The sequence below is a fragment of the Chaetodon trifascialis genome, chromosome 23 (genome assembly GCF_039877785.1).
Source record: "Chaetodon trifascialis isolate fChaTrf1 chromosome 23, fChaTrf1.hap1, whole genome shotgun sequence".
NCBI classification, from domain to species: Eukaryota; Metazoa; Chordata; class Actinopteri; order Chaetodontiformes; family Chaetodontidae; genus Chaetodon; species Chaetodon trifascialis.
The window spans coordinates 1,905,473-1,921,269 of NC_092078.1; the positions used below are offsets into that span (position 1 = coordinate 1,905,473).

The 15,797-nt window shown below is 44.2% G+C and overlaps 1 protein-coding gene and 1 long non-coding RNA gene across 2 annotated transcripts; one reads left to right on the forward strand and one right to left on the reverse strand.

Annotated features, from left to right (window-relative positions):
• Positions 1-5,718: 5,718 nt before the first annotated feature.
• LOC139351592 (uncharacterized) lies at positions 5,719-7,478 on the reverse strand. The gene is made up of 4 exons (XR_011603580.1): positions 7,423-7,478; positions 7,324-7,338; positions 6,497-6,613; positions 5,719-6,083 (listed from the first exon to the last, which is right to left on the reverse strand). It is a non-coding gene; the product is annotated as an uncharacterized lncRNA (long non-coding RNA).
• A 2,189-nt stretch (positions 7,479-9,667) lies between these two features.
• LOC139351600 (low affinity immunoglobulin gamma Fc region receptor III-A-like) lies at positions 9,668-12,427 on the forward strand. The gene is made up of 5 exons (XM_070993556.1): positions 9,668-9,742; positions 10,578-10,841; positions 10,933-11,202; positions 11,549-11,689; positions 12,245-12,427. Exons 1-5 carry the CDS (start codon positions 9,712-9,714, stop codon positions 12,292-12,294), a joined length of 756 nt encoding a protein of 251 aa, XP_070849657.1. The 5' UTR covers positions 9,668-9,711; the 3' UTR covers positions 12,295-12,427.
• Positions 12,428-15,797: the final 3,370 nt, after the last annotated feature.

Below are 15,797 nucleotides of genomic sequence, written 5' to 3' on the forward strand. Positions count from 1 at the left end.
CATTTTCGTCTCTTTGACCAATCACACAAGCTGAGACAAGCGAAACTCCTCAGTTAAAGCTCTGGACAGTTCAACATGTTCCAGCTCCGAGCTAATCTGGGCTAGCTGTAGATCTGATGATCAGATATTATCTGCAGCTTCATCACTGAGAGACGTCTTTCCACTGACACGTTGTCATTTGATGCTTTATTCGAAAAACATCAAGTTAAAGACAGAAACATGATTGAAGACTAACTTCAGTCCAGTGGACTTGTCTCTGTCAGACTGTGGATTTTCCATCACCTACATGTTTAAACACAGACTTAAAAACATTTTTAAATGGAGGAAATGAAGAGAGAAGAGAAGTGGGACTTACATATTAAAATTGCTGCAGCAATTCCAATTGCTGCAATTGGAATTGCGGTGGAGGTGGCCATTCTAGCTGCTTTGCCACCTCCACCATCACCACCTGCAAGAACAGAAGAAAGCTGTCAAGAGTTGTTCTTCACTGTCGGCTAATTTTCCAAACCTCTTCTGCTGGTCGTCTCATTCCTTCATCCTTATACCAAATAAGTGCATCACTGTCATGTACGTGACATAACTTAACTACGGAAGTTAAAACAAGTCAGCGTTGACTTTCATATTGTGACATATGTCATAATCGATCTGCTGCCGACCTGAAGGCTGTCTTTTTCTGGAGGACTGGCTGGATTTGATATTTGGTCAACCACAGCATCGACATCATCACATTTACAGCTGATGTGGTGAGCCTGTGAGCACAATAATAAACCTTTTCATCTCAGACCAACAGGAAAAAAGATTAAAAAAAAAATAATACTAATACAAATACTTTAACTGGTTCATGTGAGCCAATCACATTAGATTGTCCTGGGGAAACTGAATACTGGACTCAAAGATGGTGCCCAGTCTCTTCAATGACTACTGTTTAAGGACCCTGCAGTCTGTCTTGTCCTTGTGTTTCTTTTTTCCCTTTCCCCAGTGGAGATAGTGGGTGCTTTTCATTCCATAAATTGGTCTCCTCGTCTCCTCCACTCGCTTCCTCTCCTCACGTCTTAGCTCCGCCCAGCGAGGACACAGTTGAAACAAGAATCAAGATTACATTTGTGAAGACCTGCTCCCGCCATGATTCAAACGTGTGCCACATACGACACGCCCCTTAAATAATAAAGACTTCGGCGTAGGCTACACCAGTGTATCCTCACTCTGATCTCCTTCAGAAGCCTCCTCTCTCCTCGCTCCTCGTCTCCTTCAGGTGCATTTAAGCAAGTGGAAGATCCTTCATCATGGCGGAGGGGAAATGACTTCCGGGTCGACGAAGGAGAGAGGAGACGAGGAGGCAATTCAACGTAATGAAAAGCACCCAGTATCTGTTTGTCTTCCCCCTGCCTGTGCAGCTGGGTGTCACACCAGAGACTCATGACGCTGATTAGGCACAGGTTAAAAGGAGAGAGCTCTCTCCTACCTGTTGCCGGATTGTTCCAGACTCCTTTCCCCGGGTCTGCATTGTTGGGTCCTATCAAAAATTAGGTGCAAACCATAAGACATTAATATGATTTAGAGTAGAGAACATGTTTCAGAAGTCAAACCAAATATTGTACATTACTTGTTTTGGATCCTCAGCTATGTAAGGACAATGTTTACAGACACAAATTAAAGAGGTTACAGTGGTTTTTTTGGTATTTTGGTTCATGTTCCTTCACCTGGTTGTGAATCATCCTCTAGAGTTCATGTCAATACTTCACTACTGAACACCTCCATATTTGCTGGCCTCTTGTTTAGCATGAAAAGAACACATTCTCATTCTGCAGTGAAGTTAGCTATAATAAATATTGCAGTGTCTAGTTATCATGACCATCCAGGTCATGGTACTTCTAAGTGCTTCCAAAATACACTCTAATATGAAATTCTTTGAATCAATCTTAGAAATGTTTGGAATGACAAAGTGTTTACTTACCTGCCACTTTTTTTTGTTGATCATCTGTTGAAAAAATACAAAAGTTATTAAATTCTCAGGAAAGATAAGCCAAATAGTGAAGAATTTGACTAGAAGCATTTATTCGAGGACAATGAGGAATTTGGAGAATGTTAGAAAGCCTGCAGGTGACAACAGCACCTGCAGGGGGCGTTGCAGACAGAGTACGTTATTTATGTTCAGCTGTCTTATGTTAAACTGTTAATTGTGTTGTTTGTAGTTGTTACTTAAAATCTCTCACCATAGATTTAATGTTACACAATTTCCACCATTAGCTCCTCCAAAACGAAGACAGTTAACAAGCCATTTTGTTCTGCTGTTTTTCAGTCAATTTCTTGCATTTTTCACCCTTATGAACAAAGTGTTTGTTAAACAGGTAACGGCTGCAGAGAGAAAACAGCTGCTCTGGTACTGATAACTGTGTGTCTTTGTTAGTATTAACACAATGCACACGTGCAGACACAAATTCATCTAAAGTCTCTACAGCTGTTAAAGCCAACTGACTAACCTAACCTAACCCTGGTCCAGCTGTGGTCAGCTGGACCAGCTGTGGTCAGCTGGATGATGTGTTAGGAAAGAGCTGTTAGTAGTTCAATGCTCAGTAACAATGATAATGATAATGGTGTTAACATGTTACGCAATTCACACACAAACACATTCAGAATAATTAAGTGTGAGAGAAAAAAAACGAATGTACATGCATAAAAAAAACTAGATCGTTGTGTTGTTTATGTTTAAAAAAAATATGTCTATGTTTGTGGATATGGCAATTCATCCATAGAACAATAAACACTGAAAGTACGAGTTACACTGTGCGACTTACCGCTGGTGAGTTCAATTTCACAGCAGCCTCCCGGAACTCCACGAACAGAGCAGCTGTATATTCCAAAATCAGTTTTCTTGAGAGATGAGATCGTCACTGAAAGTTTCCCTTCAGAAAGATTCCCACTGTTACCAGATGCTCTGTGTTTGAACTGTTCACCCTGATCTCTATAATTAAAAGCTTGACTTCTGTAAACAAGGACATTGGTGGATTCGTTGAACTTCCATTCAAAATTTTTGTTCGTCACATCAAGCCGAGTCCTTAAGGTGCAGTTCATAGTGACGTTCTCTCCGACCGCACTTTTAGCCGTGTCCCGTTGACATTTTAATGGATCCTTTTCTGCAAAAAGACACAAGATAAATCTTCTGCTTAGTCGTCTGACACACAAACAGGGTTGGCATATCTGTCGACAGGTGGAAATACTTCTCTCCATTTCTAACAGCAACGTTTTTCATTTGGTTGGAAACAGTTATCTTTCCTTTTCCTGACCACTGACTGGGACAGTGCTTTTACGATAATATGGGGAAGTTATTAGCAAACATATACACATCTAGCATGTTTGAAGTAACATTAGCTTTGGAGTAGCTTTCACTGTTTTTTGCAGTGTTGCACAGACGTAGATTTGGAATAGAGGGGATTAACCCAACCAAATCATCGTGCCAGTAATCCTAAACTTAAATTTAACTCATTACAGTGTGAAAAGGTGTCTGCATTTCCGTTTGAAGGAGTGAAAGTGAGATGTTGTGATGTTGTGAGATGTTAGCATTAGTAGTTGTAGTTGGAGTAGTACTACAATGCCTCCGGCCTCAGCTGTCACAGGTGTGGCAAGAAATGGTGATGATGCCTGAGTTCAGGTCCAATGTTGACATACTTCATTCTTTCATTCCTCAGTGACACTGACATCTCCCAGCCAGAGGAAGTTAAAGTGAATTAAATCAGAAACAGTGCTGACTGGTAACCACCTTCACCTTCACAGATATGAAACTTTTTCTGATGATCATGACAAATCTTATAATGGATTTCTTTCTTTTTCTTTCTTTTCCTCTTCCATGCATTAATGGCTGCATGTTGGCACTGTGCTTACTGACTACACAGCAAAAGTTCCAAATAAGATAAAGCAGAAATTGAGGCCCATGGACGACCGGGAGAAAATATGGAATGAAACTGGCAAACAGGATTTACGAAAGGCAGAACAAACAAGAGTTTGCTGAACTTTGTTTCACTAAAACTCAATTTGGCTTCTTTTTTATTTGTTCATTTAACTATTAATGGTTGATTAATAATAATAACAACAACAACAACAATAATAATAATAATAATAATAATAACAATAATAATAATAATAATAATAATAATAATAAACTGAGGTGCGGCGAACTTTAAAGGAAAGACAAGTTGAGAACCACCATCTTAACTGATGATCTTTATGGTGAAAATTGTTCACAGGAAGTCACAGTGACTTGATCATTTGTCAGTACATTAAACCATCATGTATTACCAACAGAACCGTCGCATGCGTTTTGATTGAGCTGAAGTTCGTGATCCTACCTGAGACTGCGGCGATCAATCCAAAAAATAAGAGCAGTCCGGTTACCCCGTTCTTCATCATCATCATCATCGTCGTCGTCGTCGTCGTCGTCGGTGAATCAAAGCGTTGTTAATCTGTAAAAAATCGTGTTGAAAAGAGTTTCAAAAGTGAAACCAAGAGCCGCGGTGGAGTGAGACTGGGTTGTGTCGGTACACCTGAAAGTTTAAACCGGAAGTCTGACAGTCCTCCGGCCAACATTCAGTCCCGGCCGCGGCGCGCACTTTACGCACCGTCGAAGTCCCGGATCGCGCGCAGGGCCGGGCCCGAGAGCCTCAGGTCGACCCGTTGCCGGCTCAGTGTGAACAGGAGTCCGCTGAATGAACTCTTTTCCTGTATCACAGGATATGATAAAGATGGTGACAGCTGACAGTGGCGCCGCCAGGATTCAATTTCACAGTACGCACAGACCCCCCCAGATGTGCATGTGAGGCCGCCAGTCCGTGAGCAGCGCCTCGCGCAGCACCCTGGACAGCTGCCAGAGCATGAACTGGATGTGGGCATTTGATGCATTTGAACCCTGAACATGTTTCACTAAAGTGGACTTGGTGCACAGGGCTGCATTCGACTGTACAGCGGTACCTAATAAAGTGGCCACTGAGTGCACGTCGTTTATTGTGTGTTCAGCCCTCATCTGTGTTAGTCTTCTTTTCAGTAAATATTTTGAATAACCTTTAAAGTTTTACGTTTGGCTTCATTAAAGTAGTTGCTGGTAAATATTATGCTGTAAATGTTGTATTCCTTCAAAACCTTTCTGTCGTCGTTGCTGGTGTTGCAGTGTGACAGGACAGGATATATGTTAGGGATAAAAGACTGAGTTGCACAGGTGTTGATTTATACAGATATAAAATTGTATTTTATTTTATTTTATTGGAATAATATCCTTAATTTCTGCCAATAGATCCCTCTAAATCCTACACAAGTTAAAGACCAAAAATCTCTAATTAACAATCACAGTTTCAGCTTCTCCTCTGAGCCTCCTGCTGTTCAGATGTTTCACAGCTTACAAAACTGACCATCTGTCATTCTGGCTGAGAATAAAAGTACAAGCAGATTAAAGTTGGAAACACGCTTCATTACAGCACAGGGCTTCTCAGGTGCCGTAAAACACTTAAAATGACGAAAAAACTCCAACAACAAATAAAGAAATCAAGAAGTGAAACAAAGCAGTGATGAAATAAAGGATGCCATCCTAAAACAATGAGTGTTTAAAAGCTTTCCAGTGTCTCCTCTTCATAGCATTATTATTATAATATTACTAAATCATCATCCACATGCAGCCTTACTGACTACAGCGCCACCATGAGGTCAAACTGGAGAACACAGCACTGTCCACCATCTCTTCTTTCTCTCAGTTTACACTTTTTAAACATTAGAGAAACAATTATTTTGACATTTTGACACCAGAATGTCGCTTAAAACAACTCCTTTTGAGTTCAGAGTTAAATGAATGTAGTGGATGAATTACAGGGTGTAATATAGCCCAAACTGAGAAAAACTGGCATTAAATGTTTGGTGAAAAAGATTCGAAATATTTGGATGGAATCAAAGCCTTTTTATCCATTTCAAAGAACCAGGAGTTATTATCAGACGTTAGCTGGTGTTTTGCTCGTCGTTCAGCTGAACGCTGTCAGGTCTGGGCTCCTGACCGCCCTCTCTTTCCATCCTCTGCCGTCTTCTCCTCTCTCGTTCTCTACGTAGAACTACAGCACACAACACAAAACCAGTTATTAGTCAGCGTCTCCCAACATGGCTCATGAGCATTTTCGTCTCTTTGACCAATCACACAAGCTGAGACAAGCGAAACTCCTCAGTTAAAGCTCTGGACAGTTCAACATGTTCCAGCTCCGAGCTAATCTGGGCTAGCTGTAGATCTGATGATCAGATATTATCTGCAGCTTCATCACTGAGAGACGTCTTTCCACTGACACGTTGTCATTTGATGCTTTATTCGAAAAACATCAAGTTAAAGACAGAAACATGATTGAAGACTAACTTCAGTCCAGTGGACTTGTCTCTGTCAGACTGTGGATTTTCCATCACCTACATGTTTAAACACAGACTTAAAAACATTTTTAAATGGAGGAAAAGAAGAGAGAAGAGAAGTGGGACTTACGTAACATCCTGCTAACAGCATTGCGAATAATTAGAGCAATTGCAACACTGACAGCAATTACAATAATAATCACTGCAACGTTAATTCCAGCTTCTTCACCACCTCCACCGTCACCACCTGCAAGAAGAGGAGAGATGACTCTAACCCCCAAACCTGCTTCTCCTCATCCCTTCATCCCTTCATCCCTTCATCCCCTCATCCCTCGACCTTCTTCCTCATGTATCCTCATTGATCAGCTGTGCCCTCCTCCATCCATGGCGCTCATTAAACCATCATGAACCGTGTCTAACCTGCGTGGTCTTTGTTAGTGAAACATCGACGAGTGTCGGCGAGGACCACAGGCGGGCTGAGCGGACCTTCATCACCACTTTGTTAATGTTATGAAACGCTGTGCTGAGGTTTAGGCACCAGGTTAGTTTTAGGGAACGGAAGTTAAAACAAGTCAGCGTTGACTTTCTGGTTTCACCCATCCATCAGCTCCACCTTCCTCCACATATTGTGACATATGTCATAATCGATCTGCTGCCGACCTGAAGGCTGTTTTTCTCTGGAGGACGGCTGGGTTTGATTTCTGGTCAACCGCAGCATCGACATCGTCACATTTAGCTGACGTGCTGAACGGTCTGCTGCTGTTTACTGATGAGACAGCAGCGTATCGCGACGTTTCACAGCTTGTTCTCTGAAAACGAGGCTGTGAGAGCCGTGAGAGTGAAGCAAGCAGACCAGCAGTGAGCTGAAACTCTACAAAGCTCCTTAATTTGACAAATAACGGACCGAAGGACGAATCACACAGGAGGGAGACGAGTGAAAGACGTGTTTTTACTCACCCTGATCGTCCTGCTCTGTGGATAAAAGTGACATGAAACTAATTCAGACCCAAAGAAAGAGCAGATTCAAACAATGAGGACACTGAGACGTTTACTCACGGCCATCAGTCTGATTTCCTCCTGCTCCTTTGTCCACTGGCTCTGTTGAAATGTTGTGATAACTGTAAATGTGTTATACATTTTAAATTTAAGTTCAGCAGAAGAAATGCACTCAAAGATGGCGGCCGCTCGCTTCGTCACAGTCGTTAAGTCGGCCTGCGTTGAACTTTTGTCACATTTTGCTTTGCGTTTCCTCTGAGTCTCCAGTCAAGTTTTTATGGGCAAACTGAAAACACTCATCCAGGCAGGTGGTTGATTTGCACCTTGTGGCTGAATCCTGTGAAGGCAGACATATTGAGGCTGGTCTGAGGTGAGAGGTGGACGCCTTATTGGCGCCAAACCCACCGAAAATCCGCTTTGATGAAAGCCGCGGCTGCTTTGATCCGCACACGTGCTCTCTTACCTGCTGCCACACCTGAAGGCTTAAAAAGTCTAACCGCCTGACGCAGGTGACGTGTTTCCGCCTTTAAAACGCTGATTTTAAACGAACGTTTCAAACGCGTCAGGGAAGAAACAAAGAGGAGCAGAGAAACCAGGAAACGTTTTTTAACCTGCAGTTTCTTTTTTACGCTACCTGCGGCGCGAGGGTCTCACCTGTAACACGCGCCGCAGAGACAAGAAGACACGAGGACACAAACACGAGCAGCAACGACTCCGCCATTTGCGCTGGACTGAGTTCAGGAAAGCAGACCGTAAAACACACTTCCACTTCGAACTGGAGAAGCAGGAAGTGGCCTGAACGAGTGATTCATGCATTCATCCACAGACGCCTTCATGTCCTTCGTGGTCCCACTTCAAACTGACGAGAGGGACACTTCACTGTCCCTTCGGCCTGAATCACTGAGATGTGGCGAACGAGACGGATCTGTGGGGGGGTGTGTGTGTGGGGGGGGAGAGAGAGAGAGAGAGAGGGAGAGAGAGAGAGACTTTAAGCAACAGGAACTCTGAGGAGCCGAACGAGCCCTAACAAGCGGCTCTCTTAAAAGAGCCGGAATGAACTTTAAAGGGAAATGCATCCGGGTAACACGTGAGACAAGTTCAACCAGTCTCACGTGCAGTGATTTTGTCCCGTCCTCGTGTCTTCCAGCAGCAGCTCGGCTGTGTTGGCCATCAAACTGACTTCTGGAATCAGTAAGAATGAGCGTTTTCCTGCAGTCTGGACCGGGATGATGTGATGAAGAGCTTTTTGGACTCTTCCTCAGCTCAGTGAACTTCTCCTCCTGACAGCAGCAGCCTCAGCATTCCTCCTCCTCCTCCTCGCCATGGTTACCTGAGTGCGCTCTGGAGACAGCACCTGATTGGTCAGCGCGAGATGTCGCACCTGACGCGCTGAAGCAGGTCTGAAACTGACTCCGTCCATCAGTTTATTCATCTGCAGCTTTTCACTGCATCAAACTCGCTGTCCTTGACCGTGTTTAACATGATTTACTGAGAGATTATATTTAAAATAAAGAAACGATCTCTTCCTCGTGGCTGCATCTGCATTGTTTTGCCTGCTGAATTGTAACCAAGCCAATTATCTGTAGCTACCAGTTTAAAAAGCTTTAACACAGATAGCAGATCAGATTTTGGCACCTTTTTAATGCTTTAATGTTCTAGCACACTGGCCTGAGATCAGTTGCAGCAGAAGTCATATTGGCACCAACCATCAGGGCCTCAGAATCAAACACTGAACATTAACATAAAGAGAAAATGAGGCCTCATATTCGGCATCTTTCCTCTGAGAGCAGACTGGAGCCCTCACAAGGCCAGAAACAGTTTAAAAACACTTTAGTTTGACGAGTTTATGTTACGACTTTTGTGGTTTGCAGAAGAAAAGAGCTCCAGCATTCGTTCTGCCGGCTGCGTTGTTTGTTGGCTCGTGCGTCAGATGCCTCCTGAAGACAGTCTGAGTTTGCTGGTTTGTGTCTTTGCTGAAGCTGTTTCATGTGGCTGCTTCACCGAAACGCGAATCAAAGCCAGCTGCTCTTGTGACTGATGGCAGGTTTGATTCTGTGGTTCGATGACTGCTGCTGTGATGCGGTGGAGTTTGACTCTCAGGTTGCAGATTGTGAAGCAGGTGACTTCGAACGCTCGCTGAGTGAATTCAGAACCTGCCAACGAACTTCAGTGAGTGAATGAATGAACATCTGCACAACACTTACAGCTCAAGCACGTCTGCAAACGTATGAATGTCACTGCAGAACATGATGTTTTTGTTTTGTCTGCAGAATTCAACAATGACCTTTATGGTTTCCTGCGCTGATCAGGATGTGGTCGGCTCACACCTGACAGAGAGGAAGACACAAGATGGAGATCACGCCGCTGTGCTTCGTGCTCTGTAAGTACTCTAACCTTCTTTAAATCATCTGCCTCCCAGAACAATTTAACACCTGGGATCCTGGATAATCGACGCGTTATTTTAAAGGGTTTTTTGACATGAGGTACCTGCAGTAGATGAGCGATGTGGCTCAGCAGAAACATGTCGTTTCTCACAGCTTTTCCTGGGTGCCATCACTGGTCCAGACCACCACAGCACCAAATATGTACAAATAAAAGAGAGGACAAACAGCCTCTAGAGAAGTAGTTTGCACAGATGTTTCCATCTGCAGAGGGCGAAATGTTCAGAAAGGATTGTTCTTCCAGCAGTCTGATGCTGCCGTCGTAATCACTCATTTTCATTGTCTCATATTTGCTGTTTCGTCCACAAAGAGTTTTTTATGTGTGAGAAAATGTAGCTCCAAAGGAAAAAGGTTGAGTGACGGCAAAGCTGTGAGAATACTCTAAATGTCCACTTGAACTGAGCTTCATTGTTTTCGGTGGACCTTCAGGATGTGTAGAAAACACGATTTTCTGCTGACTCTGAACACTGGCTCTCTAAGTGTTTCACACAAACGCACTTCAACTAACCGTTTAATGTAGTAATTAATGAAAAAAGCCAGACTTTGAGTCTTGATCAGCTGGAAATCGTGAAACTCTCACAGCAGTTTGGAGCTGCTGAGCGTACATCACGTGTCCACCGGCTGCTCTCAAACTGCGTCTGTCTGCTGTGTGCTTCAAACGTTTGTTGTGGCTGCGAGGCACTGAGACCCAACAACCAACGCCTGCATTTAACACATCAGATCAGCCGAAGACCCGACAAAAGTGAATGACTTCCTGTTTGACTGCCCCCGCAGCCGCTCTGAGCATCACTCCCAACAGATCTCAGTTCTTCCAGTACGACGACATCTCTCTGAGGTGTGCGGCACCGACAAACTCCAGCAGCTGGACGGTGAGAAGGAACACCTCCTCTGGGACGTTTGAGCCATGCGAGTTCGGCTGGGGGCTCCCAGGCGAGTCCTCCTGCACCATCGAGGACGCCTACCCGTCGGACAGCGGAGTGTACTGGTGTCAGTCTGAAGAGGGGGACTGCAGCAACGCCGTCAACATCACAGTGACCAGTAACGCCACCTGTTGTGTTTAGAATCTGCTGAATTCTTAGATAACTGCTTTTGCAATTTGCAGCTCTTCAGGCTTTGCTTTATATTCCAGATGGTGTGATCCTGGAGAGTCCAGCACTTCCTGTGACAGAGGGAGATACAGTGACCCTTCGCTGCTCCTCCAAGGAGAAATACCAACATGAGGTCACTTCGAATTTCTCTGCTGCGTTCTACAGAAACGGCGCTTTCATCGGCACCGGGCCCACAGGAACAATGGTCCTCCCGGCGGCGTCCATGACCGACGAAGGTTTCTACAAATGTGAACACATCACCCAGAGAGGAGAGAGAGAGGAGTCACCGCAGAGCTGGCTGGCCGTGAGAGGTGACGGATGTCTGAAACAGTTTGGAGCTGTCGTATGTTCAACACCGTTGGGTCATTTCACAGGCTGCTCCCACTGTTTCTGTCGAGTATTCAGTATTTTCCCACCAAAGTTTTGTTCGATCAGGGTTTGAAACAGCATTTAGAAAGAAAATGAAACTCCAGTCCTGCTCAAAACTAAAACCATTTCAGGCTACAATGACAGACATTAAACACATGTCCAAACAATAAAGGACAGAAATAAATGAATTCCCCTCAAACTGGAACCAGCAGTGACATGTGCTTGTTGAGATGGGACTGCTGTTCAGACTATTCACTGAAGAAAAATCTGAAAATGTCCTCCTCACAGTCAGAGTTCAGCCTACAAGTGTCCCTACTCCTCCTCCTCCTCTCCTGTCTCTGCCCAAGATGGTGTGCTCCATCCTGCTCTTCATCCTCTACTCGGCCATACTCGCAGTGGGTATCTACATGTATGGAAGGTGGGCACAAGGTAAGAAGACCCCCGAAGGTCCTGATAATAAGATGGTGCTGATCCCTGTGCTGATCGTCTTCTCTGGTCTGGGACTGTGCCGACATTTCAGCAAATGTTTGAGCAGTTTTTAACGCGAGGGACAGAGTGAAGGACGACCACTGCTGAGGAACGGTGGACCTGCTCCCTCTGTAGACATGAAGAGCTCAATCTAAACTTCAGAAACATGGTTAGCCTTTGTGTTAGCATTTCAGGCTGCAGCTGTCCCGGCTCACCTGGCACATTAACATGTTGTGCACTGTTTGTTGGTTGGGTCACATGACCCCGCCCACAGGCGACCGGGCTGTGGCTAACAAGGTGGGGCTAACACTTACAGAGCTGGTTGTCACAGCAACAAGCTGTATAAATCAGGAAGTGAAATGACCGCAAAGCTAAGACGTCATTGTACTCTCACACGCCTCGAGTTGAATGACAGCAGTGGCAAACGGGACGCGATGGGACAGGACAGGATGGGACAGAGGGGCTAAAACAGTGTCAACTCCACTAAAAACTGTCTCTGCTCTGGTTTTCCTGCAGCTCGAGCTCGTGCAAAGAGGACAGCGTCTGATCAGCTCGTACAGGAATGATGAAGAGAAGGAGGAAGCAGCGCCTGTCTCTACATGCTGATTTGTTTACCTGCACATGTGCTGCGTTAGCCCGATGCTCTGCAACGTCCTGCTTCCTTCTGCATCTGATGAGCTTCGTGCTAAAACTGATGAAATGCGTATCTGAAATGATCATTTTCTGAAGCGTTTATGAACGTGCGGATGTGTGAAGCTCAGATCAGTTTGTGTTTAACAATAATTTCTTTCATCAAACCTTTTATTGATCAAATGGAATCGATTGTTCATTCATTTATTCTTCTCTCCATGTGAATGCAATACCAATGCTTAGCCAGCAGGTGTCGCCCTCTGGGCAGATACTTCAAGTCAGTGAATAAAGAATGAAAAATGCTTGACACATCCGTCTAAGTCATTCATTCATTAACGCTTTCTGTGTTATGCAGTGAAATAAGTGGGCTCGTGGGCAGCAGGTGTGAGGACTGCAGGTTGAATCCACTCAGCTAAGTCATACACATCATCAGTTATGTTTTATATTCACTTTCATTGTTTGGGTAGAGGTCCATTTTATTCAGAGGTCTGGACAGACACGCACCCCCACCCTCAGTCTGCTCACTCTCCATTAGGTGGCACTGTTGTACCAAATCCTGGCAGATAAAGAGGAAAGTCAGTGGAGGACACACTTTGACTGCTTCACCACCCAAACACAAACAGGAGTCCCAGGTGTCGTCTGCTGCCTTCAGATGTTTCCTGTTCATGAGAAGAGTCCACGTGAACGCCGCCTCTCATGTTTTTTACGACCTCCGACGCGACGTGTTCGCTGATGTGTTCAGAAATGAAGTCACGGACGTTCGTTTAGTTTACATGTTGTGATTTCAGCCTCGCAGAGATATTGTCTGAGGGATTCAAGTCAAGTTGAAGTCAACTGAAAACTTGAGTCAAAATTTCCTGGAACGAAGCCAAGAATGACATGAGAACAATAAGGCAGGTTTTGGTACCCATGCTGCTGTTGCATGGCAACAGTGTTTTCCCACCTTAACCACATTAACACCAAGCACACTTGACCTCCCATGGCCTGAAAACCAGCTCAGGAGCTCCATTTGAAGGCAGCACCATCGTCTCTGAGTGTGAGCCTTCACACCTGTGCTCACCAGCCTTCCTGTTGCTGCAACGCTCACCTGATTGGCTGATGCAGGGGGCATTGCCCTGCTGAAAAAAGTCAGAGAAACCATTAGGCAACCATTAGGCATATTCTATTGGTTTCTAATGGTTCCTGGTGGCTTTGTAATGGTTTCTAATGGTTTCTAATGGCTACTTATGGTTTTCTAATGGTTCGGTTTGTTTTTCCAATGGGATTCTATTATCCCCTACACAAATCTACAGGACATTAACTGGTTCCTACTAATGGTTCCTACAGGAGTCTTAATGGTTCCTACAGGCGTTTCTATACCAGTCTAATGGTCACTGTACAGTGGTCTAGTGGTCACTACAGGTTGTAGTGGTCTCTAATGGTTCCTAATGTGATGGCGGAACACAGATGTTATAGCCTTCTTTGGCGATCGCATCTGTGATTTCTAGTGGGTCCTTGTGCAGGATACACAGACGTGTCTCTGGGCCCAGTGTTAGGACTCTGCTATCATTTCTGTTGCAGCAGTAGGTTTCTAATTGTTTTTAAGTAGGTTTCTCAGTATGTTTTTCTAATAGTTTTAGCTCCTAATGGAACCAGTAGCTCTCTAATGGTATTGAATTCTAATGGGACCAGTAGGTTCCTAATGGTTTCTTCTAATGGTTCCTGATGGGGTTCCGATTTCCATTAGACCATTAGAAACCTAATGGTTCCTATTGTTTTTTTTAATGGTATTCTACTGGATTTTTCAGCAGGGTGAGGTGGGTCCTCATGTCCCCCAGCAACATTGGGTTTTTTTTATTTTACCAAGAACATCTGTGCTAATGTGTTACCACAAACAAATGAAAGCTAATTATAAACTAAAGACATACACCGGTTGTGCCTGGAGGTCCTATGGGAGGAAACCAGGCTCCCCAGAGGAAACCCACACAGACTTGGGTGAGAGCTTCCAAGCATGTCTCCACAGCTTCTGATAGCTTCATATTTCATTAACACTAGAGCCTCCGGCCATGCTAGCAGCTCTGTCCGGTAAAGACACGGTGGTGTTAACGCCAACATGCTGTTGTTTAGCTGGTATGATGTTTACCATGTTCACTGTCTATCCTCAGTGTGTTAGCATGCTAACATTGCTACTAAATACAAAGTGCAGCTGAGCTGCTGGGAGTGTCAGGAACGCCATTTCAGTCTGGACCAAAGTGCTGCCGGCACGGTTTAAGATACCCAGATAGACACAAACACCTGAACTCATCCTGTTTCAGTTCAAGAAACAAACCAGATGCTGCAACAGAAACTCCGAGGAAGTATAAGTGGAGATTACAGCAGGGTTCACTTTCTGTTTATTGCATCAGCAGCAAACTGGACAATGAGTCACAGTTTCTGGGGACTTTCCAGTGAGTTTTAGGGCAGCAATGAGCGTCTGTTATCAGTCTGGTGGCAAGGTCGTGTTTCAGATGATTGCATTATATATAACATGTTATCTGAACAGCATTTGGATGATGAAGCAGGTCCTAAGTACAAGTGGAAATAGTCAATGAAATGTTGCTGATACAATGGTTTTACATAACCTGCATGTATCCAAAATTACTCAGCCGAGTTTCATTTTATACATTATACCTGTGTGTTATTCATCTTTTAGCCAATAAACCCTCAAATGAGTGTTTATCCAGACTTTAAGCTGTGTTTATTCAGTGTTTAATCTGTGTTTATTCAGTGTTTAATCAGTGTTTAGTCAGTTTATTCAGTGTTTAATCTGTGCTTAATGTGTGTTTAGAGTGTGTTTAGTCAGAGCTAACAGGAAGGGATTCCCTGTGGTGACTTGAGGTGACGTGTAGAACGAGGAAGGTTTCCCCAGCAATAAAAAGTACACAAATATTTGAGCTCCACGTGGAGTTTTTATGGTCTGAGCGTCACACACCGATACAAACTTCAGGCTGTCGTGTTGTTTAGAAGAATTCATCGCTGACTTTTTCACTGTTTTCCACATGAGGAAGCTGGTATGGTGTGACCGTCCTAAACACCTTTCAGAAAGTTTAATGTATGAAATACTTCCTGATTTCAATCTTGATTGACTTCATTTCATCTGTTTATTCAGGCAAAGATCAGTTTGCATTCACCAAACTACAGCTGTGAAAACATGAAATTTGAATATCTGTACAGAAAGCGCTGAACCCAGTCCAGGACAGTGAACAGGTTTCACAGAGTCTCACAAGATCTATTTCTGCTTCAGGGCTTTTTATTAGCCAGTGGGGGAACTGAACGCTCTGTTTCATTATATTTAGACCCTGAAAGTGAGAGTCAGGACTTTCTGTGGACCGCTAAGACCTTTGGGTTTAGGAGCTCAGGCTCAGCTGATGGAAATCCTGAGCGTTGAGAAGACGCTCAGGTGAGTCACAGATCATTTCCA